The sequence below is a fragment of the Balaenoptera borealis genome (genome assembly GCF_965194805.1).
Source record: "Balaenoptera borealis genome assembly, chromosome: 18".
Taxonomy (NCBI): Eukaryota; Metazoa; Chordata; class Mammalia; order Artiodactyla; family Balaenopteridae; genus Balaenoptera; species Balaenoptera borealis.
The window spans coordinates 43,465,197-43,491,449 of record NC_138877.1 but is presented as its reverse complement, the minus strand read 5'-3'; the positions used below and the strand labels follow the sequence as shown (position 1 = coordinate 43,491,449).

The 26,253-nt window shown below is 35.1% G+C and overlaps 1 protein-coding gene across 1 annotated transcript in view; it reads left to right on the top strand.

Annotated features, from left to right (window-relative positions):
• KLHL1 (kelch like family member 1) overlaps window positions 1-18,160 on the top strand; it is a 432,606-nt gene extending 414,446 nt beyond the window's left edge. Inside the window, exon 11 of the mRNA XM_082365956.1 lies at window positions 8,369-18,160. Coding sequence (XP_082222082.1) covers window positions 8,369-8,428 — 60 coding nt within the window. The 3' untranslated portion in view covers window positions 8,429-18,160. The remainder of the gene's footprint in view (window positions 1-8,368) is intronic.
• The last annotated feature ends 8,093 nt before the right edge of the window (window positions 18,161-26,253 follow it).

The window sequence follows — 26,253 nt, the reverse complement described above, 5'->3', positions numbered from 1 at the left end:
AGATCTATAGCAAATGCTAAAGGAACTTCTCTAAGTGGGAAACACAAGAGAAGAAAAGGATCTATAAAAACAAACCCAAAACAATTAAGAAAATGGTCATAGGAACATACATATCGATAACTACCTTAAACGTGAATGGATTAAATGCTCCAGCCAAAAGACACAGGCTTGCTGAATGGATACAAAAACAAGACCCATATAGATGCTGTCTATAAGAGACTCACTTCAGACCTAGGGACACATACAGACTGAAAGTGAGGAGATGGAAAAAGATATTCCATGCAAATGGAAATCAAAAGAAAGCTTGAGTAGCAATACTCATATCAGATAAAATAGACTTTAAAATAAAGAATGTTACAAGAGACAAGGAAGGACACTACATAATGATCAAGGGATCAATCCAAGAAGAAGATACAACAATTATAAATATATATGCACCCAACGTAGGAGCACCTCAATACATAAGGCAACTGCTAACAGCTATAAAAGAGGAAATCGACAGTAACACAATAATAGTGGGGGACTTTAACACCTCACTTGCACCAATGGACAGATCATCCAAAATGAATATAAATAAGGAAACAGAAGCTTTAAATGACACAATAGACCAGATAGATTTAATTGATATTTATAGGACATTCCATCCAAAAACAGCAGATTACACTTTCTTCTCAAGTGTGCATGGAGGATTCTCCAGAATAGATCACATCTTGGGTCACAAATTAAGCCTCAGTAAATTTAAGAAAATTAAAATCATATCAAGCATCTTTTCTGACCACAACGCTATGAGATTAGAAATGAATTACAGGGAAAAAAAACGTAAAAAACACAAACACATGGAGGCTAAACAATACTTTACTAAATAACCGAGAGATCACTGAAGAAATCAAAGAGGAAATCAAAAAATACCTAGAGACAAATGACAATGAAAACACGATGATCCAAAACCTATGGAATACAGCAAAAGCAGTTCTAAGAGGGAAGTTTATAGCTATACAAGCGTACCTCGAGAAACAAGAAAAATCTCAAATAAACAATCTAACCTTACGCCTAAAGGAACTAGAGAAAGAAGAACAAACAAAACCCATGGTTAGAAGAAGGAAAGAAATCATAAAGATCAGAGCTGAAATAAATGAAACAGAAACAAAGAAAACAATAGCAAAGATCAATAAAACTAAAAGCTGGTTCTTTGAGAAGATAAACAAAATTGATAAGCCATTAGCCAGACTCATCAAGAAAAAGAGGGAGAGGACTCAAATCAATAAAATTAGAAATGAAAAAGGAGAAGTTACAACAGACACCGCAGAAATACAAAGCCTCCTAAGAGACTACTACAAGCAACTCTATGCCAATAAAATGGACAACCTGGAAGAAATGGACAAATTCTTAGAAAGGTATAACCTTCCAAGGCTGAACCAGGAAGAAATAGAAAATATGAACAGGCCAATCACAAGTAATGAAATTGAAACTGTGATTAAAAATCTTCCAACAAACAAAAGTCCAGTACCAGATGGCTTCACAGGTGAATTGTATCATTTAGAGAAGAGCTAACACCCATCTTTCTCAAACTCTTCCAAAAAATTGCAGAGGAAGGAACACTACCAAACTCATTCTATGAGGCCACCATCACCCAGACAAAGATACTACAAAAAAAAAAAAAAAAATTACAGACCAATAACACTGATGAATATAGATGCAAAAATCCCCAACAAAATACTAGCAAACAGGATCCAACAACACCTTAAAAGGATCATACACCATGATCAAGTGGGATTTATCCCAGGGATGCAAGGATTTTTCAATATACACAAATCAATCTATGTGATACACCACATTAACAAATTGAAAAATAAAAACCATATGATCGGGCTTCCTTGGTGGTGCACTGGTTGAGAATCTGCCTGCCAATACAGGGGACATGGGTTCGAGCCCTGGTCTGGGAAGATCCCACTTGCCGCGGAGCAATTGGGCCCGTGAGCCACAACTACTGAGCCTGTGCGTCTGGAGCCTGTGCTCCGCAACTAGAGAGGCCGCGATAGTGAGAGGCCTGCGCACCATGATGAAGAGTGGCCCCCGCTTGATGCAACTAGAGAAAGCCCTCACACAGAAACGAAGACCCAACGCAGCCAAAAATAAATAAATAAATAAATAAATTTTGAAAAAGGGACATTTAATATCTATATTAAAAAAAATCCAAAACCACATGATCATCTCAATAGATGCACAAAGAGCTTTTGACAAAATTCAACACCGATTTATGATAAAAACTCTCCAGAAAGTGGGCATAGAGGCAACCTACCTCAACATAATAAAGGCCATATATGACAAACCCACAGCAAACATCATTCTCAATGGTGAAAAAGTGAAAGCATTTCCTCTAAGATCAGGAACAAGACAAGGATATCCACTCTCACCACTATTATTCAACATAGTTTTGGAAGTCCTAGCCATGGCAATCAGAGAAGAAAAAGAAATAAAAGGAATACAAATTGGAGAAGAAGAAGTAAAACTGTCACTGTTTGCAGATGACATGATACTATACATAGAGAATCCTAAAAATGCCACCAGAAAACTACTAGAGCTAATCAGTGAATTTGGTAAAGTTGCAGGATACAAAATTAATGCACAGAAATCTCTTGCATTCCTATACAATAATGATGAAAAATCTGAAAGAGAAATTAAGGAAGCACTCCCATTTACCATTGCAACAAAAAGAATAAAATACCTAGGAATAAACCTACCTAGAGAGACAAAAGATCTGTATGCAGAAAACTATAAGACACTGATGAAAGAATTTAAAGATGATACCAACAGATGGAAAGATATACCATGTTCTTGGATTGGAAGAGTCAGTATTGTGGAAATGACTATACTACCCAAAGCAATCTACAGATTCAATGCAATCCCTATCAAATTACCAATGGCATTTTTTGTGGACCTAGAACAAAAAATCCTAAATTTTTTTTGGAGACACAAAAGATCCTGAATAGCCAAAGCAGTCTTGAGGGAAAAAAACGGAGCTGGAGGAATCAGACTCCCTCACTTCAGACTATACTACAAAGCTACAGTAATCAAGACAGTATGGTACTGCCTCAAAAACAGAAATATTGATCAATGCAACAAGATAGAAAGCCCAGAAATAAACCCACACACCTATGGTCAGCTAATCTATGACAAAGGAGGCAAGGATATCCAATGGAGAAAAGACAGTCTCTTCAATAAGTGGTGTTGGGAAAATTGGACTGCTACATGTAAAAAAATGAAATTAGAACACTCCCTAACACCATACTCATAAATAAACTGAAAATGGATTAGAGACCTAAATGTAAGACCGGACACTATAAAACTCTTAGAGGAAAACATAGGAAGAACACTCTTTGACATAAATCACAGCAAGATCTTTTTTGACCCACCTCCTAGAGTAATGGAAATAAAAACAAAAATAAACAAATGGGACCTAATGAAACTTCACAGCTTTTGCACAGCAAAGGAAATCATAACCAAGATGAAAAGAGAACCCTCAGAATGGGAGAAAATATTTGCAAACAAATCAATGGACCAAGGATTAATCTCCAAAATATATAAACAGCTCATGCAGCTCAATATTAAGGAAACAAAGAACCCAATCCAAAAATGAGCAGAAGACCTAAATAGACATTTCACCAAAGAAGACATACAGATGGCCAAGAAGCACATGAAAATCTGCTCAACATCACTAATTATTAGAGCAATGCAAATCAAAACTACAATGAGGTATTACTTCACACCAGTTAGAATGGGCACCATCAGAAAATCTACCAACAACAAATGCTGGAGAGGGTGTGGATAAAAGGGAACACTCTTACACTGTTCTTGAGAATGTAAATTGATACAGCCACTATGGAGAACAGTATGGATGTTCCTTAAAATACTAAAATTAGAATTACCATATCATCCAGCAATCCCACTACCGGGCATATACCCAGAGAACACCATAATTCAAAAAGATACATGCACCCCAATGTTCATTGCAGAACTATTTACAATAGCCAGGTCATGGAAGCAACCTAAATGCCCATCAACAGACGAATAGATAAAGAAGTTGTGGTACATATATACAATGAAATATTACTCAGCCATACAAAAGGAACGAAACTGGGTCATTTGTTGAGACAAGGATGGATCTAGAGACTGTCATACAGAGTGAAGTAAGTCAGAAAGAGAAAAACAAATATCGTATGTTAACGCATGTATATGGAACCTACAAAAATGGTACAGATGAACCAGTTTGCAGGGCAGAAGTTGAGACACAGATGTAGAGAACAAAAGTATGGACACCAAGGGGGGAAAGCCACGGGGTGGTGGGGATGGTGGTGTGATGAATTGGGCAATTGGAATTGACCTTTATACCCTGATGTGTATAAAATTGATGACTAATAGTAACCTGCTGTATTAAAAAATAAAAAAAATATATATATAAAATGTTTTATAACAACTTTATTTTAGTACAATAAACATTAATTTTAAAGCTCTTAATTACTTTAAGATTTTATATCCATATCTTATCATTATTTATATTTTTAAGACTCTCAAGGGAACATCAGCAAACCCACACAAAATCCCTTTGAAAATTTTCAGGATTCCAGGCCACTAGAGAAAGTTCTGGTATTTGCTGGATAATGCCTGTCACCTTCCCTTCACATACCCCATAAATGGACAACATTGTCTGGTTATTTCATTTACTACTGGCACCATAAAATGGTCAAGCATTAGAATAAATAAGCAAATATATTAAAATATATAATAATGTATATTTGAAAAATTTCCCAAGCTAGCTAGAATTGGAAATAATGGAAATAGATTAAAGAGTATTTGCCAGATTCATGTCTTAATAGTTACACAGAGAACAAACCCATGCATGCTTGCAGGTATGTGTGTGTGTTTGTGTTTTAAATAAATTTGACTTGTCATTTAACATTGTTATTTTGTTTTTTTTATTTGATTTGAAAAAACAATATGTGTGCTTCAAGACATAGAAAGAAAAATTTAATTCCGTTTCCCCTAGCCTGGCTAAAATCACCCTTTCATGTCTTCCTTCGTACATTGTTGTAGTGCTGTCTTGCTTCATCTACCTGCAGCTGTAAAGAAACAAAGATAGTGAGTCATTTACTGTCATATCTCCAAAAACTGACATAGTTGCTGGCATGGGGTGAGAGATATGTGAATGTTTCTTAAATAAATTTATTGTGAATTATTTTTGCAATTCAGTTTACCCTGTTGTGCGTGGATTTAGTTTATTTGCCTATAATAGATATATAAGATGCTTAGAATGAGTTTCAGGGAAGCCTGGTGAGATATTTAAATCTTCAGTTGCTGTTTAATAATTGGTTTCATGCCAACCTTTTTAGGTTATCATACTAAGGCTGAAAGGTATAACCCTGGAGAGAGAACAGGACAGATTGTTTAAAATATGTATTAAATAAGATAAAACTGGACCAAGGGGGAAAAGGGGAAGAGGTCTCAAATATTTAAAATGTATTTTTGTAGAATATATCAAATGCTTAAAATAGAATGATAAATGCTGGGGTAAGGGGAATACTTAACACTATGATAGAACTTAAGTGTGTTGGGTAGAGAAATCTTCTTTCAGGAAATGATATGTAAAGTGAAGCATAGAAAATGAGTAATAGTTAAAAAGATGAAAATATGGGGAGTGGTTTTGTTTAAGAAAGATAATTTTTAAAGAGCCGCAGGAAAGAGAACACATGGCATGTTTCATTCGTCAATAAATAAAGCGGTGAACAGTAAGTTTGGAGAGAGAAATTGTGTCTATATCATATAGGACCAGAAACCATGTTATAGAATCTTGACTTTGTCATAAACCTAAAGAAGATCTAATGAAAGATTTTAGACAGGGAAAGTAAATAATCAGAATTGTGCTTTAAAATGATTGCACTTGATGAGAAGTGAAAAACGATTAGGAGAAAGCAAGATCAGAGTCGGAAATTTATTAGGACATATTTTATTAATCCACTGTAGGGGTGGAAAATTTTTCCTTCTTTCCTTCTTGTTTCTTCAGCTAATGAAACGATTAAATTGACATAAAACAGATTAATGGGAGAAAAACAAATTTAATTTTGTACATATGGAAACCTCATAAATATATGAGACTCAAAGAAGTGACCAAAGCAGGAAGCTTTGATAGTTTTTAGACAGAGAAACAATAAATTCATGAAGAACTGAGTAGACAAAGTGGTTTGGGATTGAGGTAGTAAATTGGTGAAGAAGTTACGAGATTTGTTTACACAACCTTCTTGGCCCTAAATTTCCTATGTCTGGTGACAAATATGCCTCTACCCTCCTGGTAGAGAGAGGGTACCATTTCACATAGGAGAATTATCTCCTGCTTTAAGGGATCAAAGGAGGGTCAGAGTGTCCCTCCTGTGTCCGGCATCTCTTAAGTACCTTTAGTTCAAAATAATCAATATGCCAAAGTGGCATATCCTAGAGTGGCATATTCTGGTCCCCTTCACACTAAAGGTGAAAATGTAACCTGAACTAGGTTGAAGACAGTAAGAATGGGTATAATTAAGTTGGTTGGAGAGATACTTATAGGACTTGATGGTTATGTACCTGCAAGGTTGAGGGAGGTAAAACTAAGGGTCATGGATGTGCTCTAGGCTCCTGTCTTGAGCAACTGGGTAGAAAGTGGTGGCATTCACTGGTAAAAGAAGTACAGGAGGAATAGTAAACTCGGGGGAAAAAAGCAGACATTCATTTTTACACACACATATAAGCACATATAGAGATATAGATGCAAATGTAGATACAGACATAAAGTGAAAGTATGTACATTGTACTTCACCTAGAAACTATGCATAGTATTTTTCAGTATTGAATGAACATCGGAGAGTATTTGGGAAACTTCAAAAATACGTCTACCCAATACTCATCCCATTCCTATTGAATGGTGGGCCTTGAGTACTTATAATTTGTAAAAGTCCCTTAGATGACTCTGATGTGAAACAACGCTTCAAAATCATTGGAAACTAAAAGAGAAAATGGAAACTGTGTGCAGTTTGGAGTCAGAAATATTTCAGATTGTAGACATTGATGTTACCAGATTTACATATTGTCTCTTGACACTCCATTCACATGCCTGTCATATAGAGATGACAACATATGATAGGATTATAAAGGTGACAGTGATCTATAAAAATTATTCTTAACACACAATATGCTGTCAATATATCACATGCCCCTTTTCACTTCTCATTTTGAGCAAATATCTATGAAAAAGACAAGAGATGTTATATTAGCTTTTTAAAAAATAGGGTATTAAATGAAAGGAATAAAAAAAAGTCATATGGGAAGGTTTTTTGGTTTTGTTTCTGTTTTTATTTTTAACCTACAAGGGGGATGGCAGGTTACAATAAGCACAGTTAAAAGAACTAGTAGATAATTTGATAATGGTGGTAATTTTCATATTTAGAGAGTGAGACCATGTCCTTTTTCAATCAATAAGATAATGTATGTGATCTGAGGTTATTTTGTTCATAGTGATTTTATTTGTTACATTTTATTCCTTTCTCTTTGTAATAATATCCTGTAATTTCTCATCTACCTAATATTTTTATGTGCATAAATTATTCTTAGAAAACTGTAATAAAAATCATTGATATGAAAAAGTTCAAATTACTAAAATCTTAGTTTACCTCTACGGAATAAATTTTCATTACAAACTTTGTAAAAATTATTGTTTTTTAATATACTTCTAGCCAATTTCATATTCAGGATTATTTTTAAAATCTCAGTTCTCATTTCAATGACAAGCATAATGTAGCCTTTAAAAAAATAGGCCCTGTAGCAATTGTAATTATGGCCTATTAATGACAAAATATTGAAACTATATCACTATATGTCTCTGTTTAGAATGAATGAATAACACATTTAATTCAGTATAATATCTTGGGAAATAACTTCACAATGACTTCAATAGTGAAATAGCTATTTCATCTAAAATACACTCCAAGCTGTCACTATGAAATATCACAAATGTGTCCATGCAAGCTCTAGAATAAATCTTTGCTGGAAACTTTTCTAAAACAGCTTCATTTCACTAAAAATCATTAAAGAATTTATTACTTTCATTAAAAATTCTGTAAATGATTGCAGGTTTAAAAAATTTCAATATACATATTATTGTTTTATGTAAATGTCATTTTCATTGCTTCCATTTATATTGTACTACTTGTGGATAAATTGGGAAAAGATAAGCACATTTATTAATGATTTTCATGCATATGAATGAGTGGTTTAAATACATTATAATTTGTATATTTTAAGACAGTAAAATTTGTCTTAAATTGTGTTTCATCTTTTTCACCAGATGGCTTCCTTGAATATTGGGAGAGCAGGTGCCTGTGTAGTAGTCATCAAGCAACCTTGACTTATTTTTATTTGGATATATTTTAATTGCTGGAGTGGTTATTTTTATATCAGAGGGCAAGAATGAGAACTTCCTGAGATGAAAATTCTTCAAGAACAAAGATTTTGGTAGATTTACCTACAGATGTCAAAAGAAATAGAAGATCAAACAGAATTATGGGAAACAAGAAAACAAACTGCTCTGGGAACACTATCTGGTCATGTATTAGTTCAGAAATGGTTATTGGTAATTTGTTTTGTATTGTAGCATACAGTAACTAGAGTTACCAAAGGCTTGTTTTTCTTGAGCAATTAAAAGGAGAAACCGAGATTTGTGACATGGATAATTTCATGACCACAGTTCATTCAATTGTTTTATAATCTGTGGTGATACCAAGAGGTTGCCAAGAGTAGAAGACATGATATTTCATCTGACAGAATTCGATCAATTTACTATTTTCCTACTCAGATGTGATCATACCAGGAGGTGGAATGATGTTTATTAAAACAAACATGCTTCTTCCTAATTTTCCTAAACTACGAACTAGAGAAACAGATTCATGCTTGTCTCTTGCATTCAGAAAACAAATCAAAGCTGCATATATCATCTGAGAGGATGGTTGGATTTTATTGCAACTGTATTAGCAATTTGAAGCTGGAAAACACAAAGGATCGTTTTCATTAAGCTTACCACATTGCTTTGCTTTTTGACCACACTGAGCCAAAGAATCAGTACAATTATAGGCTTTTGCCTTATGATGAGTTCAGTGTAAGCATGGAAGTTAGTTATTCTGAATGTTATATATATATATCCATTGCATGTTGAAGTCCTTTAGAATTTTGTTCATAAAGAATCTTAGAAATTTGAGAGAGAAATCTATGATCCATTCATTTGGAGTGTTAATCATCATTGTTAGAAGGAAGGCAGACTTCAAATTCTCATTCCCAACTTTTCAAACTTCTTACATTGATATGCACATTATTTTATGCCAATGTTTGTAATTGTTTAAAGCATATAGTAGAAACATTACACAATGTCCTTAATAGTCCATGTAAATTTTAAATATAATTAATAAATAATAGAAAATTTACTTTTATCAGTGTATCTTTTTTCAATAAATTTTAATTCAGAACTGAGTAAAAAATTGACAAGAAGTAGGCGTTTTATTGCTCGACTTTTCAAAACTCAAGAAGTATATATTTTCATCAAAACACAAGTTTATTTCTTCCTAAATACTATGCTGACACCAAATGCAATCTTTAATTATTGTTTTCTTTTGTAGTCACTCACTTGAGACAGCTAACAATAGTGCTTAGAAAATGCCCATCCCATAACGAAAGTGCTGATAATCATGCAGGGGCTAGAAAAGTCAAGAAAATCCCTCTTTTTGAGTCACTGTAAAACATGGAATTAAGTTTCATTACTGGGTAGTGGAAAAATATTTGTAATTAATAACCAAGGAAAATATTGATAGTTTATGTCAAGGAAATATTAGGAAATCTAAAATTTCCCAACATGTATATGTGATCAGATTTATTAGTCGCATTTCAGAAAAATGATATATTAAGGAAGTATCAGTGTTTTTTAATCATAATTAAAAGATGCATAGCATGAAATTTATCATTTTAGCCATTTCTAATTGTACAGTTCAGAATTGTTAAGTATATTTAACTTCTTGGCCCACATATTTTCTTCAATGCATAGAACATACAGATAATATTAGCTAACTGAGGTGGACAATTTATTTTTGAAATGTTAAAGAATAGAGGGGAAGATAAAATGGTATATATCAATTTTTTAATCAGTAAAGCTTTGTGGTGGTCATATTTAAAACTTGGTTAATAAATTTATCACTATTTTTACAAATTTTTTTTTTTTTCCTGAGAGGGAATTTTCCCCAAATTTGCTGCATTCAACCAACTATTTTCTATATGTGTATCGTATTAGCCTGCTGCCTCTTATATTTCATACCATGAGTGTACACACCCAATTTACCATACAAGGACATTGAAGAGCAGTTTGGGCAATAAACTCTAAGCTTATATGAGATAGGAAGAAGGGATATTATCATGCCATTTACTGAAAAGTATATTGTCCACCAAGGTCACATGAGTTCCAGGACTTACCATCTACCCTGCCATGACTCCAATCCAGGATTCTTGAAACTTTGTCAACTGCTAAGGTGTTAAGGAAGTATCAATGATTTTTTAAGTGTAGTTAAAAGATGCATAGCATGAAATTTATGCAGGTCCTTATTCAGTTATGCTAAAGACTGCCTTTTGGGGTGAAATTTCTGCTAAAGATAGCATTTACTATTTGGCTGTTTAATTAATAAGGCATACTTAAATAAAAGAAGTATAGAAAATACCATCAACGAGGATAGTTTTTCTAAGATACTGTTCAGGTTTTTTACTGCATTGATATCTCCAGAATATAACTTATTTTTATAAATACCTCTATATAATCTTAGAATAATCTGCAAATATTTTCAATGTTAAAGATGACTATTAATGATAATAGGAATATATAATATACAATTGTCCCTCCATATCCATGGGGATTTGGTTCCAGGACCTGCCCTGGATACCAAAGTCTATAGATGCTCAAGTCCCATAGTCAGTGCTTCACATCTGTGTGTTCCACCAACCTCAGACTGTGTAGTACTGTATTTATTGAAATGACAGTGAACCAGTAGTATTGCAGTAGATGGGTGACAGTGTTGGGAAAATAAATTAAAAAGAAACAAAAAAACTTCTACAATCCAGAAAACCTCTCCACAAAAGTACTAGAAAAAACTTTTTTTATTATTGAATAAGCATGAAACCAGAATGTAATGCACATCACAGGCAACATGCTGAGAGATCGCAAAGATAGAGAGAAATCTCACCCTTTCATGTAGCCAAGCAGATACAATTCATTAAACATATTTTTTCCAGATAAACAATATCTACTTCTAAAGTAAGAGGACTGAACAGCACCATTTGTCACACAAGTTCATCCTTACTTTACCCAGTAGTTGGCGTGACCATCTGAGTTAGCTAATTAGCTTTATCCAGAGGGGGAAAAGAACACACTTCTCAAAACTTTGTGACAGTAGGTAGTTTTGCAACTTGGATTAACGTCCCACCAGATAGACTCCTCCCCTCCCACAGGAGCTGTGCAATAGGGGTGCCGTCTTCCTTGAGGATTACATTTCAAAGAAATGGCTTCCAGGCCCTTGAGAAAGACATCCCTAAGTCATAAAGCTGACAAAAGTCCTATCTAGGTTTTAAAAGGATTTATAAACATTTCAAAGAGAGGAGAAAGTACTCAGAATTACAAGTTTTCTAAAGTAAATGCTCTGAGAAAAAGGAAGGAAGGAAAACCTCTTCCCTTATTTCAACAGGGAGAATTAAACTTCTTAGTTTTCATTGTATTTGTCCTAATGATTGATATTAGTGTATTTTCCCTCCAGTTGTTTTTCTATCTAACTTTAGGAGACATAGTATAATTCCCAGATATGCAACTTTACTATCGCTTAGGAGTTTGTTAGAAAAGCTAAATCTGAGACCCATCCAGAGTTGCTAAATGAGATCCTGTCTTTTAACAAAATACCTAAGGTGACTTGTTAAACCTTGAGAAACACCAACTTCAGTCATTATTTCTCTGCAAACTCTATTTCCCTCTCTGGTTTTCTCAATGAGGGCACCAACTAGGGCGTTAGCAATCCTGTCTAGTTCTCATATTTAATCCATGTACTCCAGGATAAACTTTATCAGGAATACAAGTAAAGTTTTAGTTCTCATCTGCTTTCATTTTGTATAATTTTTTAATGGGTTCAGAAACTAGATGAGGAGGAGGGTGCTACTCATTGGATTTCCTCCAAGCCCCAGTAGAACAGTTAGCTAGGTGAAATGAATATATGATAAGAAGAGAGTTCCAATTACGAAAACCTACAATTTTAAAAAAGGAAGATGCAAGAGAAAGTATATGTTCATACTATGCCCATTATTTTGTAATCTGTTTCAGTCTTACTGAGACTGGAGAGGACAGAAGTAATCCCTGGTCTCAAGTAGCCAAATTTCTGGCTTACAGTCAGTCAGTGATTCTTATTCACCTCAATTCTCTTGAGATGATAAATTCAAGTTTGCTCGGGAAGTAACCCCCAGCTAGCTTATGTTAAAAAACAAAAGTCAATCTAGTAAATTTGAAGATTTAATTGACTTTATTCAATGATTCATGAATTGGGCAGCACCCCATTTAGCAACTAGAGGGGAGCTCAGAAGGGGGTTGTACAAAATGGAAGGGCTTTATAGGAAGAAGGTAGGGCAAGGGAGCTATTAACAAAAGAAGGGAAATAATTATTTTTAAGCCAGGATGTCTTCTTTCTGGGGGGAAGGGAACAGCACAAGGTTTTATCATGCAGATTGCCTCTTCTTTCCCTGGGAGATGATGCAAAGGCTTACCTGACAGATTACCTCATTTGTGATGACCAGAAAATTCCAAACTGGTTGATTAAAATTACATTTCTGAAGGTCAAAATGACAATTAAGTTAGGTATTAAATCTAGGTTTGGTATCATGGGCTTTAGCACAAGTGATACCATTTTGGGCCTATGGTTTTCTTTTTAACACTTAGAAGGTCAAACCTCTTCCCCTGCTTACTGAGAAACTTGAATTTTCAAAATGAGTTAGATTTAGAACTGGTATATAAATGATGGAGAAAATCAAACCCACAGCATCAAATCAACACCTTTTGTATTAAACTGAGGTATACAATTAAAATGTTTGTGTAGTTAAAAGATAAACTGAGGCATAATAAAAATTTTAAGAGATTATTTCAGCAAAAATTGGGCCAAGCAAGCAGGCCCAAACTGGAAGTAGTTAGGAGTGCTCAGCCAATAGGAGCTAGGAGAAAGACATAGAGGAGGTGCAGAAGCAAAGAAAGGAAATTATTTGATTGGCTATAGCTTAAAGCTCAGTTGGCTGTGATTGCTTGTTTTTAGCGGTTTTATTTTGTACCTTTGAGGCATTTACAGGTTTAGATTTTTGTTTGCTTTCATAGGCTACCCTTGCATTAGAGCCACCTCAGTCTAACGGCCTCTTTGTTCAATTAATTTAACAGCATTAATATGTTTTGATATATTAGAAGCTCAATCATAACTGACTTATTCTAAAGCAGTAAGTAATATTAATTTTAGATTTAAAAAACAATGTTATGTGGAAGAGTAAGAGTTACAACGTTTGAATATTAAAAAACTTTTACCATTGAATTTATAATTTTAATGCTATATTTGTTAGTGTTGACTAATGTTTTGAAAAGTTTTCTTAGGATAAGTACTACACAAGCTTAGAACACAAGCATATTATATTTATGAGTGTAGATTAAAATGTGAGAGGAAGTTTAAATAAGCTATAAGTGGGACTGATTGTTTAAGAAAATTTAATGTCCTTAAATTCATATGAGTACATATTAATCAAGGGGCCCTTTAAAAAGGATTATTAATATTTCATAGATTTATAACTAAAATCCCAAGACCCTGAAAGTTCCGTTTAGAAACTTAAGGAAAATGTGGTTTGTTTATATAATTAGTTTTAAAAGTTGATTTTATTGTATGAAGAAAATAACTACTAATAGTCTTCCTCCTACATAAAATGCACTCACTCAAAACCAAAAATGTTAATATTTATAAAGTACTTCCATACCTATTATTAATTCATCATTACCTCCAATTCAAACCAACAGTTTCTTCAGAGTTGTATTCTATCCATCATAGAACGAAAAATAGAATTTTATGGTATAGATCTGACAATCCATTTTATTAAATATGCTAAATTAAATATAAATTTATGAGAAAATGCTTCATATTGCCTCAAAAATTAAACAAACTTAAGGATATTAGATTACTTCCAGTAAAAAATGTAAAGTTTTTATTGTATTTAGATAATGTTTTAGTCATTATATCTTGATATCTGTACCTAATATAAGTGTATTTGTATTCTACCTCATTTTTTCCCCACCTTAGGACAGATCATCTCTGTTAGATATTTGAAGATAATTTTAAATAAGTCTATTTCTGCTTAGTAATAATTCAGAAAGATGAGATATAGCTGTTTGGAAATGAATAATTGTTATATCCCTTACCTCCCATGCCCACTCACAAAAATGTTGAAATTCTTTTAAAACTAATATGTATTTGAATGCCTATGTTTTCCTGAATGTCCAAAACGTCTTCCTTTCCATCATTTCTATTGCCAGATATAAATGATGTGCAATAATTAGCTAATACAAATAACATTTAGATATTAACTGGTATCAAAGATGCTTACAGGGAATTTATTTTTATTTTAAATCTTTGAAAAGGAAAATTAGATTAAAGCTAATTTGATATCAGTTAAAAAATTAAGAGAATTCCTAAAGGAGTCTAGGAAACAGACCATGAAGTGTACACATTAGGGAGAATAGCTAAATTGCATGTCCAAGCACTACCTTGATTGATTTTTATTCTGATCCTTTCACCAAATTACATTTGCAAAAGTAACCATGGAGACTAAAAGCTTGACTACGGGAATTGAACTCGCAAAGTAATACCAAAGAATATAGTAAAAGAAAGGCTAAGGTGATTTCAGAGTCAAAGAAGTATCTTATTTTTACATATAAATATGCTACATTGAGTTTTCTAAATCCTAACAAATCAACAGCCTCTACCTACTATCAGAAAGAGTAGAAACAGGAAAGTAGATTAACCAGTGAACAAAATGTTTGTTTTGATGGCTAGTCTCAATTTTCTATGTGTTTGTTGATTATCAAGTTGTTTAGCACATATAAAAATATTCTTTAATAATAATGTCACATTCTTAGATATACATTCTCAACTGGAATAAATCAGCTCTATGGTCATAAAGAACACTATTTTAGTGACATAATTTTTTGGACTAATTCTATTATTCACATATTATGCTATTATTTTGAACTGAATAAAAATTCAGGAACTTGCAGAAAAATCTCAATTCTTCAGTTGGCTTCAAATTATGTAAGCATATACAAATTGCAGATCCATAATAAAATAATAAATAATTATCTATAATTTATATGACAAAGATAAATTAAATGTAATATATTCATAATGCAATATATTCATATGTCAAATATTAACTGAAAACCTTCTATAATGCTAGGAATCAAAATTGGTGTTGGAGGCATAATTTTAAGCAACAAGTTAGTTATTTATTTCCAGAACAGTGAGAAGAACACATTTATAAACAAATAATTCCTGTTCCCTGAGTAAACTTTGGGGTAGATTGAAGTGCCAGAGGTAAAAGAAGTTGATGAGGTAACATCAAATTGAAGCCGAATCTGGCCTATGTACCTCAACACTGAATTAATTCTCAGAGACAAGAGTTTTGGATGAAGTAGAAAAGAATAGCTTTAATGCTTTGCCAGGCAAAGGGGGCCACAGCAGACTAATGCCCTCAAAACTGTGTGTCCCGACCTACAGGGGATAGTGAGGAGTTTTATAGTCATGGTTTAGATAGGGCATTATCAGCTATTGGACAATCTTCTGATTGGTTGGTGGTGAGGTAAGTGGGAGTCAGCATCATCAACCTTCTTGTTTCAAGCAGTCTGGGGTCTATGTACTTGTGGGCAGTACACGGTTAACTTCTCCCACCTGGTGGGATTTCAATATCTGCCAAACAGCTCAAGGATACTGTTATATATATATCCCTTGAGGGGGAACCAGGACCCTGCCCCAAGGCTGCATTAGTGCTTCTTTTGACTATTCCTCCCTTGTCTCCACATCCCCTCCCTTCCCTAATCAGCAACTGTTTGAATCTGCTCCTTGGAACTCAGGGAAGGTCATGGAGGCTGAATGAAACCTATTTCTTGTAATCAAGAAATGGGGGACACAGAAAGGCTTTTGTGCCCAGGAGCCCCATAGAGTCCTGCTTGATATCAAAATTGTTTGGGGAGAAGAAGGATTTAACAAAGAAACTCTTATTTCTAAGGATATAAAAATCTGAAGAAGGGGTCTTGATCTTGGGTGGCCTCGGCCTGCAGCAGCTTGAAGCAGGATTTCGGTTCCCTGGCCAGAGATTGAAGTCAGGCCATGGAAGTGACAGCGCTGAATCCTAGCCACTACACCAGGGACCAGTGACAAGGCCCTGGACTGTCAGCTTTGCAGAGAGGAATTTTCACAAAGAGATGGAAAGTAGTGAAACAAGTAAAGTGTTTATTTGGAGGAAAAAGGATACGTGTGGATAGACACATGGGAAGGCTCATAGAAAGAGTTGAGCTCTCATGGTAGTTTGAATCACTTATATGGGGCATTTCTTGTGGGTTTCCTCTGGCCAATCAGCTTGCTTTGCCTGGCTCTGAGTCTGTATTTGGTTTATCTTAGCCAAGATGGATTCTAGTGAAGAGGCCTATGGGTAGGTTGACATCACCTACTATGGGGTGGCGCCCCCTCCCTTTTTGGCCCCCGAAGAGTTTTTCTTCACAGGTGTAGTCAGGAAGGTCTTCTTGACATGGAGAATGAGAAATATGTGGTCTCTATCTTTTATCTGGGCAGGGCTTAGCTTCTGACTCCTGCTATTATCTTCATCTTGGAATATCTGTCAGCAGGGGACAAACTTCAGCTGCTCAGCCCCATCTATCTCCTACCTCAGTCTGAAGTAGACTTGAAGATGTACAAAAAATGATGTCCTTCTTTCTTTAACCACCTTTTACTCGTCTCCCACCTAACTATCACTGCTAGATCTTGGCAGGAGGAAGGTATTTTTGCTAGGTCCTTTCTTTATAGGCTCAGAAATAATTCTCAGATGGTTTACTGATGAATCCTTAGGTAATGCAGACCAATTAATATTTGTGAATTCTTATGTTAAAAGTGCTAAGTAGCTCTGATTTGGAAAATTGTAGGGTGCCTTTCTCTCTTCTGTAAGGCCGCCAGAAAAAGAAAGATTATATGCATTTAGTAATCTACTTTTCTTCAACTATAAACTATGGATAAGGATCCAAGTGGCAGGAAGTACTGAATGAACTTTCATTTTACTAGTTTACTTCAGGTATATATTTTTTATCTGACATTTATAGCAAGTTTGATAATATGTATTACTGATTCACAATGGGTTGGTCACCCCTCAGTGGGTCCTTTGACCAGAGTCGCAAATGCCAATCAAAGGAAACCAGGTTCAGTAGAGCAGAGCAGAAACTTTATTCATTGATCAAGGAATGGAGATGGGAGAGCTAAGAAATAAATTAAGGCAAGAATCCTTTAACCCTCAGGGGCTGGTTTAGGTGACAAAATATAAAACAGTTCTTTATACATTCAGGAAGTATTCTTAGGTGTTAAGAGGTTATAATTTTGGTTCAGATCACACATTCTTGTATCTGGGTTATATACATTTTTCCAGATAGGTGACTAAGGCAAATTACTTAACTTCTTTATTTCTGAGTTTCCTCACTCTAAGTCTATTGGGAGGATTACATGTGAAAAGTATTTAAGCCACTTAGAACAGTGCCTATCCTTGAGAAAATCCTTGATAAGTGTTAATAAAGTAAACAAAACAGTATTCTTGAACTATGATAACAGCTATGCATGGCAATTTTTCATAGAGAAATGCAAAAAGTGTCACAGTTTAAGAAATTGTTTACTACTAAGCCATCATTTTTAGAGAAGCAATTGTACAAATACTTTTTTCATGAAGTTTATTTTTCTGAGAAACATATGCCTATTAACAGAACCAAGGTTAGTGTTAGCACTAGGGCTGATACAGAAAAAAAAAAAAAAAAAATATATATATATATATATATATATATATATAAACCAAGCAAATACCTAGATCATCAAGTAATTTCATAAGTTATGAAAGCAATTTTGTTTGTAACAGAGTCAGGGAAAATTTAATGATGGCAAAAGCTCAGCTTCTCTGTACACTGGTGCTGATTCGAATCTCAGAGACAGAGTTTTGGGTGAAGTAGAAAAGGATAGTTTTATCGCTTTGACAGGCAAAGGGGACACAGCAGGCTTCTGCCCTTGAAAACTATGTGTCCCAACCTGGGAGAATTTGATGATGAGTTTTATAGCATTAGTCCAAGGGTGGGGTTGCTGACAAGATTAGGGTGTGTGCAGGGTCTCAGGTGGTTGGTCTCCTAATCTTGATGAGCTTCTCTGGTCCCTTTAATCTTGCCTAAGGTGGTTTCTTGGCTGCTCTTCCATAATTAACAACTGTTCAGATCTGTCCTTTGGAAATCAGGGAAGGTAATGGAGTCTGGAGTCTTGCCTACAAGAAACAGGGGACAAAAAACCTCTGTGCCCAGGAGCCCCACAGGGCTCCACTCGGTTCCATTAATAATTGACAGTTGAAAAAAAGAAAAAATTCCTAACACAAAAGAGTAAAAGTAACTTGGCAACAATTAAAATAGTTATAAATATATAAAAATTATCTCTTCTTGTCATACTCAAACACTACCTGATGTCTGACCATTTACCAAATTCTATTCACTTTATTAATAAACAAGTTTTGTAAAGTACAAAATTCACTGAACATTTACAAAGATGACTTTATTCAGGCTATTGTAATAGGGGAAACTTTCATTAAAGATGTTGTAAGACTAGGGAGGAAAAGTAGGGTCCATAGAGTCAGGCAAACAAGGGAGTCATGAAGGATGAGCGAGAGTCTTATTTGAAGGATGGAGGTGCTTAGTTCCTGGAATATGACAGGGAAGGATGATAGAGGCAAGGATGATACAATTCTCAGAACACAAGAGGGGAGGGAAGTGTTTCTCAAACTGCTTTCCAGGAAGATCAGACTCAGATAAACTCAACATCATTAGTCCTGAGTTTGCTCAAGATTAATATCATTCAATGCTGAGCAATTCAAAACCTACTGAGTAGAGTGAATCAGAGTGAATCAGGATCTAAGAAATGGTTTTATGAAGATGCTTGTTGACCTAGCTCCAGTAAAACCAGTTGAACCCTCTGTTCATAGTTGGTGGTATAGGTCAGTTATTTTAGGGTCCTCTATGTCAGACATCTTAAAAGAGTAATGCCTAAAAAGAATGTGTGTGTGTGTATGCGTGTGTGTACGTGTGTAGTTAAACTCATATTGAACACTAAGCAATTAAACCCCAAGCATCACCAATCCTGTGGATTCTAAGAGGTTGTTATAGGAAAATCTTAAACTGGAGGAATCAGAACAATTGTAGATATTCTGTGAATTTCTTCATTGGCATTTCAAATGTGATTATTGACCACAGAGATGTCAGAGAGGTTTCAGGAAACAAATCTACAGCAGTTGTTTCTGACCCCCTCTGGAGGCCAGGATCAACTGGTTGTTTAGCACAGTCTTTCAAATTTCTTGAAGCTCTAGAGCTAGAATGTTGATGCTCTTGGTGATATTGCACAGTCATTGTTACCTCTTGTACAAGGGCATGCATATAGGACCCAAACATTTTGTCAGTCTTCCTTAGTCACCCAACAGAGACTTATCCTGGGATAAATTTGGCCTAGGCAAGACCTGCTGTAAATGGTGAATCTTATGAGGATTTTATCAGGTTGTCAGGGTTTAGCTCACAGGATTTCATATATTTTTATAGGGATGTGAAAACAGGTTTTAGTTCTTAGTGACACTGAGTCAAGTGGGAAGGAGAAAACTGCAAACAGTAATTTGGATGGTTTTAGACAGATATTGAAGGAAACTTAGAAGAACTAAAAGTTTGAGCAAGTTAACAAGATCCACTCAAATTTTCAAATAGATACTCAAACTGGGTTTTCATAGGGTGAAATTAAATATTCTTTGTAAATCCATTAGTTATCTGAAATTTACAAAGTGGTGCAAAATAGCTTAAGGCAGTGAACTGACAGAGTCTGACAACCTGGAAGGATTGTTTTCCATTGAAACATAAAAATTTCCTCTACTATCTCCCCTCTATCTTTTGATAAAAAGTAATTTTAAAGAAAGGGTATTCTTGATTATAAAATAAGGCTGATGTCATTAGGTTTGGCCTGATTACTTTCATAGGTATCGTAACTATGATAATTTACCATATGGCCTTTTGCTCTGCTGGAATCTCACATAGGAGATTCTCAGTTTGGATTTATAAAATCCTTGTGAGGATAGAAAGTCAAAGTCAGACCAAAAACTTGACATCAGATTTGTTGTAGTACCTATTAATTTGGTTGAATTCCTCTCTTTTCAAGGCCTCCAAAATACCTTCATGTTCCTGGGCCTATTTTCTTAATAGCAAGTAAGAGTAGGAACCCTGTAACACAGATACCAAACCAGTTTTTCCAAGAGAACTTTGTAAGCATTGGATCCGTAAAGTCAGTTTTAGTTTCTTAAAAGTATCTGGTCATATCTGAATCAGTGAGCATTTTACTCAAATATGATGAAACCAAGCAATGGGCTTGTGTGCCTGAAGCACAGAAAGCCAAACTCTGACCACAAGTGTTTGCAGCAAAGTAGGGTTTATTGCAGGGTACCAAGCAAGGGAGTGGGATACAAGCCTCAGGTCCACTCCAACTTGGTCTTTGAATTAGGGGGTTTTTACAAGTCTCTGGTCTGGTGGTCCATGACCCAGGGGGTCTGTTGGCTCATCTTACTCTGGAGAAACAACCTGAGTCTGTACATTAACAATGTTGTCAACAACAGCAATTTTAGTACATTAATGATGTTACAGACAACAGCAATCTTAGTCATCTGACTCATTGATTATTGTTCAGTTGGCACAAGATTGAGGCCCAAGGGGACAAGAAAGAGAATAAAGCTTTGAATGGAAAGGTTGATCATAAACTCGGCAAGGGGTAGTCAGTTTTATGGGGACTCGGTTTTGATGACATTCCAGGCAAGGCCTTGGTTACATACCAGTGTTTCTAATATCCTGATAAAATGGAGAACAGATTCTTATTGTACCTGTCATAAATGAAGACCATCCATACAAGAGTGAGAAAAGGTTATTTATTTAGAGTTTGCTAAAACAATGGAGTCAACCACCATCACCTGAGTTTGGAAGAACTCAAATATAAGCAGGGGAGTGGGAAATCTTTATAGTTAAAAAAAAGGGTTGAGGTATGCTGTGATTAGAGTTTGTGGGCGTGGGGTAAGATGGAAGTGGGCTAACTAGAAGTGAGACATCTCATGTTTGCAGAGCATATTTTGCTTCCTCAAGTTAGTCCTGAATTATAAGAGGCAGGAGTAAAAATAATAAAATATGACAAGGCCAGTTCTTTTATACATTTCGATGCTGCTTGTATACTTAGCTATGTTCTTGTGGTTTTCTAGTTAAAACTATAAATCAAAGAATAAGTAAAAGATTTAAATTGGAATCCTGGGAGCTACCCTATGTCAACTTGATGATGCATAATACTTAGGAGATTTTTTGGGTAGATAATGATAGCCAAATAAAATTTTGAGTTAGGTGAGTATTGATTAGTCAGCCACAATTTTGCACTATTCTGTTAAAAAAGAAGGAAATTTCAAAATGAATTCTTCCATACCCTACACATTTCTTAAGGAAACATTGACATCTACACAGATGCAAAACAATTCACCCAACAATTTATACAGTGTTAAAAGATAACTGAGGCATATTGAAATTTTTAAGAGTTTATTTGAGCAAAAGTCAATTGAATTGGGCAGTTTCCAATCTAGCAGATATAAAGGAGCTCCAAGGAGCTGTACAAAATGAAAGACTTTTACAGGCAGAAGGGAGTGGGAAGAGAAAGTTATACTAGGCAAGACAGTGGGTAGTTTATTGTAACATAACTTTCCTTTAGGGGATGGTATGGGTCTGTCAGACAGGTTATCTAACTAGAGCTGATCAGGTGATTTCCGATTGACTGGTTTAAGAGTGCATTCCTGGGAGAACGAGGAATGCATTGTAATTAAACTTAAACTGTAATTAAGTTAAGCCTTGTTTCGATGATGGGGGCTTAGCACAAGCGACTCCACTTGGGGCCTGTTGTCTTGTTTTTTTTTAACAGTAGGCTCAATGAAGTCCAGTGATCTGATCTGCCCTTTCAGTGGGTGCAACCACCCCCTTGAATGAAAACTGGAACAGAAAAAGACAAGCTTCTGGAGGCAGAAATGCAGTACATTTATAGTCAGTATTGGAAAATCAGAACTATTTCTCAGGCAATGGATAAACACAGGATCATAAAAATCAAACCACATTTAGTATCTTTACTGTACAGTCTCTAGGTCTTGGTATATTCTTTACTGTTTCTTTTGCAAGTGTAGGCATTGTTTCTAAACTATTTTGGCTAATCCACTGTGGTTTTGCAAATTGGCCCCCTTACACACAGAGCAGAGACAGACCAAAGAAAGAGGCAGGCCACTCCAGATTGGTAAGTGGCAATTTCAATAAGTGAGGAAACTTAATTATGAGGCTTGTCTTGGGCAGAAACAAGTTGAGTAGACCTCCATACCCACCAACCAAATCTTAAAACTTTATATAGAGGACTTAACTGGGTCTGGTCAAGTATTTAGTCCAGATGGCCTCAACATCTTACACTCTCAAGATTATGTCCTTGGAACAGCTCCCACTGTAGGAAAGTTAGGCAGAGTATACATTCCAGAGACAGGGGAGGAGGGGAGGAGCCTCCAATTGCCTGGGTGCAGCTCAAGGGGCAACAGGAGGTGATGTCCTGTCCTCTAGATCTGTGGTCCCCAACCATTTTGTCACCAGGGACCGGTTTCATGGAAGACAATTTTTCCACGGACTGGGGAGGGTGGATGGTTCAGGCAGTAATGTAAGCAATGGGGAGCGATGGCGAGTGGCAGATGAAGCTTTGCTTGCTCACTGGCCACTCACCTGCTGTGAAGCCCGGTTCCTAACAGCAGCGGTCCACGGCCTGGGGGTTTGGGACACCCCCCCTTCCCCCCCCAGATTACTTCCTCCAACATCCACAAAATTTAAACACATTGAATTTGACCAGTGAAAGCCCATTTCCAACATTCACTTGTTAATTACTGCTAATTAACAAACGAATTAAATTCTTTCCTTGTGGTGTTCCTTCCATTATTCAACTCACAATAAGATTTCTTCTATTCAAATCTTCTTTTTAATACAATAGAGGTAAAAGAGAAGAAACAGTCAAGATGATTGTCCAAAATTATTAAGGCATTAAACATGATCTTATATTTTAAACTCCAACAGCAGTCTTATGGAAATAGCTATAATATTTACAGGCTGGATATAGTAGTATTCTCCAAATTTTCTCTTTTTTTTAGTACGATAGATTTTCCAAGTTCTTTTCTTACTTCCAATTTTGTCATCTTGATGTTTCTGAAAGGTCATCTTTAAAAGGAGTAGCAAGCTTGATATCCTTGTTACAACTGCGATGCTGGCATTTAAGGAGGTGCATTAACATTTTCAGTTTGTTAAAATATAAATTAGTGGTATAATGTTTATTTGGAACTCTGATAGTCCTTTCAAATCCCTATTTTTTTTTTTTTTTTTTTTTTTTTATAAAAAGGTATAGTAATTGCCTGGAAGAGTAATTGAAGTTTCAGTGTCTGCCAACATTATAGCTGCATTTCAGTTAAAAAAAAAAATCTCCCTGTTATATTTCCCAGTATTCAATATCTACTTAACACTAGGAAAAAAGATAGTTTTTGAAAGGGTTCAAGGCACATTCCCCTAAGATATGGCACCTTGGCATATTGAATATTTTATGCTCAAGGAGTTTGAGAAAAGAGCAGAAAGAGGAAGGTTATTCTGACCTCCTCTTCCAGCCCCTCACCCTTCTTTCCTGAAACAGGCTAGAAAACCTTCAAGTGAGAGGTGCTTTCCCTATACCCAGAGGAAAGAAGTATCCTTATCTCTGAAAGCAAAGGGAGGCCAGGAAGAACCCTAACAAACAAGACTTGCTAAGTTTCTCCCAGTTTACTACAATTACCTCGTACTCCTTACCTTATCGTATTCCTCCACAACTGTCCACTCTTCATCAAACCTAACCTAAAAGTACATAGGTCTGTTTCTTTGGGTCTTCATTTCCTTGTAAGAGCTCCTACATCACATAAAACTTATATTAAATCAATTAGTATGTTTTTCCCCTGTTAATGTCTTTGTCAGTTTAAGTTTCATATCTAACCAGGGACCCTAAGAGCGTTGAGAAAAATCTTTTCTCCCCTACATTTTCATTTCTGGCTCCTTCAAATGTTTTTCTTGTTATTGTTGCTTTTGTTATTATTTTTTTAATAATTTGTTCTATTTCCTTTCCTTTTTTTCTTTTTCTAACATAAACTTGTTTACTTGAAAGCTATATAAAATAGATGCAAGCACTCCTATCTGTGAAATGGGATTATTACCTGATTAATATATTATTTATACATTAATATAATTTAATATACTACCTGGAACAAAGTATATAATAAAGAATAGTCTTTACCCGTATTAGATCTATTCAGTAGGCACAATAAATATATTATTTAATTTCTAATTAAATTTGATTTATTTTTACTCCTTCTAAAAATATCTCAGCTACAAATCACTGCTGTTTCAATACGTCTATTTTGTATGTAAGAGAAACATCACTGTTTTGTTTGAGAACTGGAATTTAATTATGTTTATACCTTTTTCTTAGTTAAATGTTATTTACCCTCAAGAATTACATTCTCTCCATATCTGATTGGAAAAGACATCCAATTCCCCCTAATAACAGTGCCATTGTTTATCTTTAAGTGGCAGTAGGTAATAACAAAGCTGTTTCTCTCTTTCTCTCTCTTTTTTTCCTGCATTGTTCATGGTCGGCAGTAAAAAGTGGGGCTGGAGTACTCAATAAGTTGTATATTTGATAGACTTTATAAAGCAATCTTCAATATCAAATAAAAAAGAAGCAAAATTGAGCAATAAATAAAGCAACAAAATTGAAATGAATTGCACATTGCTTGGAAAATCATAAAGGCAAGGAAGAAGAAAATTCTGTTGCTTGTGAAGCATGCATCACTTGCTTTTCTTTTCGTTTTTTGTTTTTTAAAGGCTATTTGGGGGAAATAATATCTATATATATTTTCGTAGAAGAACAATCATTATCATTTTCAAGTTTTATTTCCCTTTTTGCTAAAGTGCGATGCAAAAATTTAATAAATTAACCATTGCTCCATTGAAACTTCTTCCTGTGTGACACCCAGGACACCCCACAGGTACAGAAATGGTAGGAAACAACAAATTTCCTTCCCTCTTCTCTTCTTTTTTTCCCTCCTTCCTTCCATCCCTCCCTTCCCCCATCCTCCTCTCTCTATTCTTCAGCAATAGCACTCAACTTATTCTAGAAAAATGTTTTACCTTTAACCCATCCAGTTCTGGGTTATTCCAGAACTGTTATTTGATTGATCTTTTTCTTGGCCAATTTAACTCATTCAGTTGTAGATATTTCTCATAGTTGGGCCTATCATTATATACTCACATCCTGAACTTGGATGATCCTAGGACCATGGTTTCAGCATAGAGATATTCTCAACATCTCTTTTAGAGTCTAAAGACTCACGTAAATGCTTAGCTCTCTTCTCATATCTGGGTTTTGGAATATATTTGGGGCAAGAAATATAATTCCAAGAGTAGCTAACGTGGGTTCCTGATTATCTTTCAGGGACATTAAACACTCAGAGTTGACACAAAATGATTTCATATCTGTTTAACAATTTTAAGCTCTCTCCAGGTAAAGTCTGTACTTTATCAGACATTCATTCATAAATGGAAATAATGATCACACACACACACACACACATGCACACAGTACATGTTGCCTAAACAGTCTCAAATTATCTGTAATAAGGAGCCCTATTAAATCTTTTTCAGTCTATTGCAGATGAGTATCTTTGCAAAATACAATAAAGATATCATGTCATTAAAGTTTTTAAATGTTT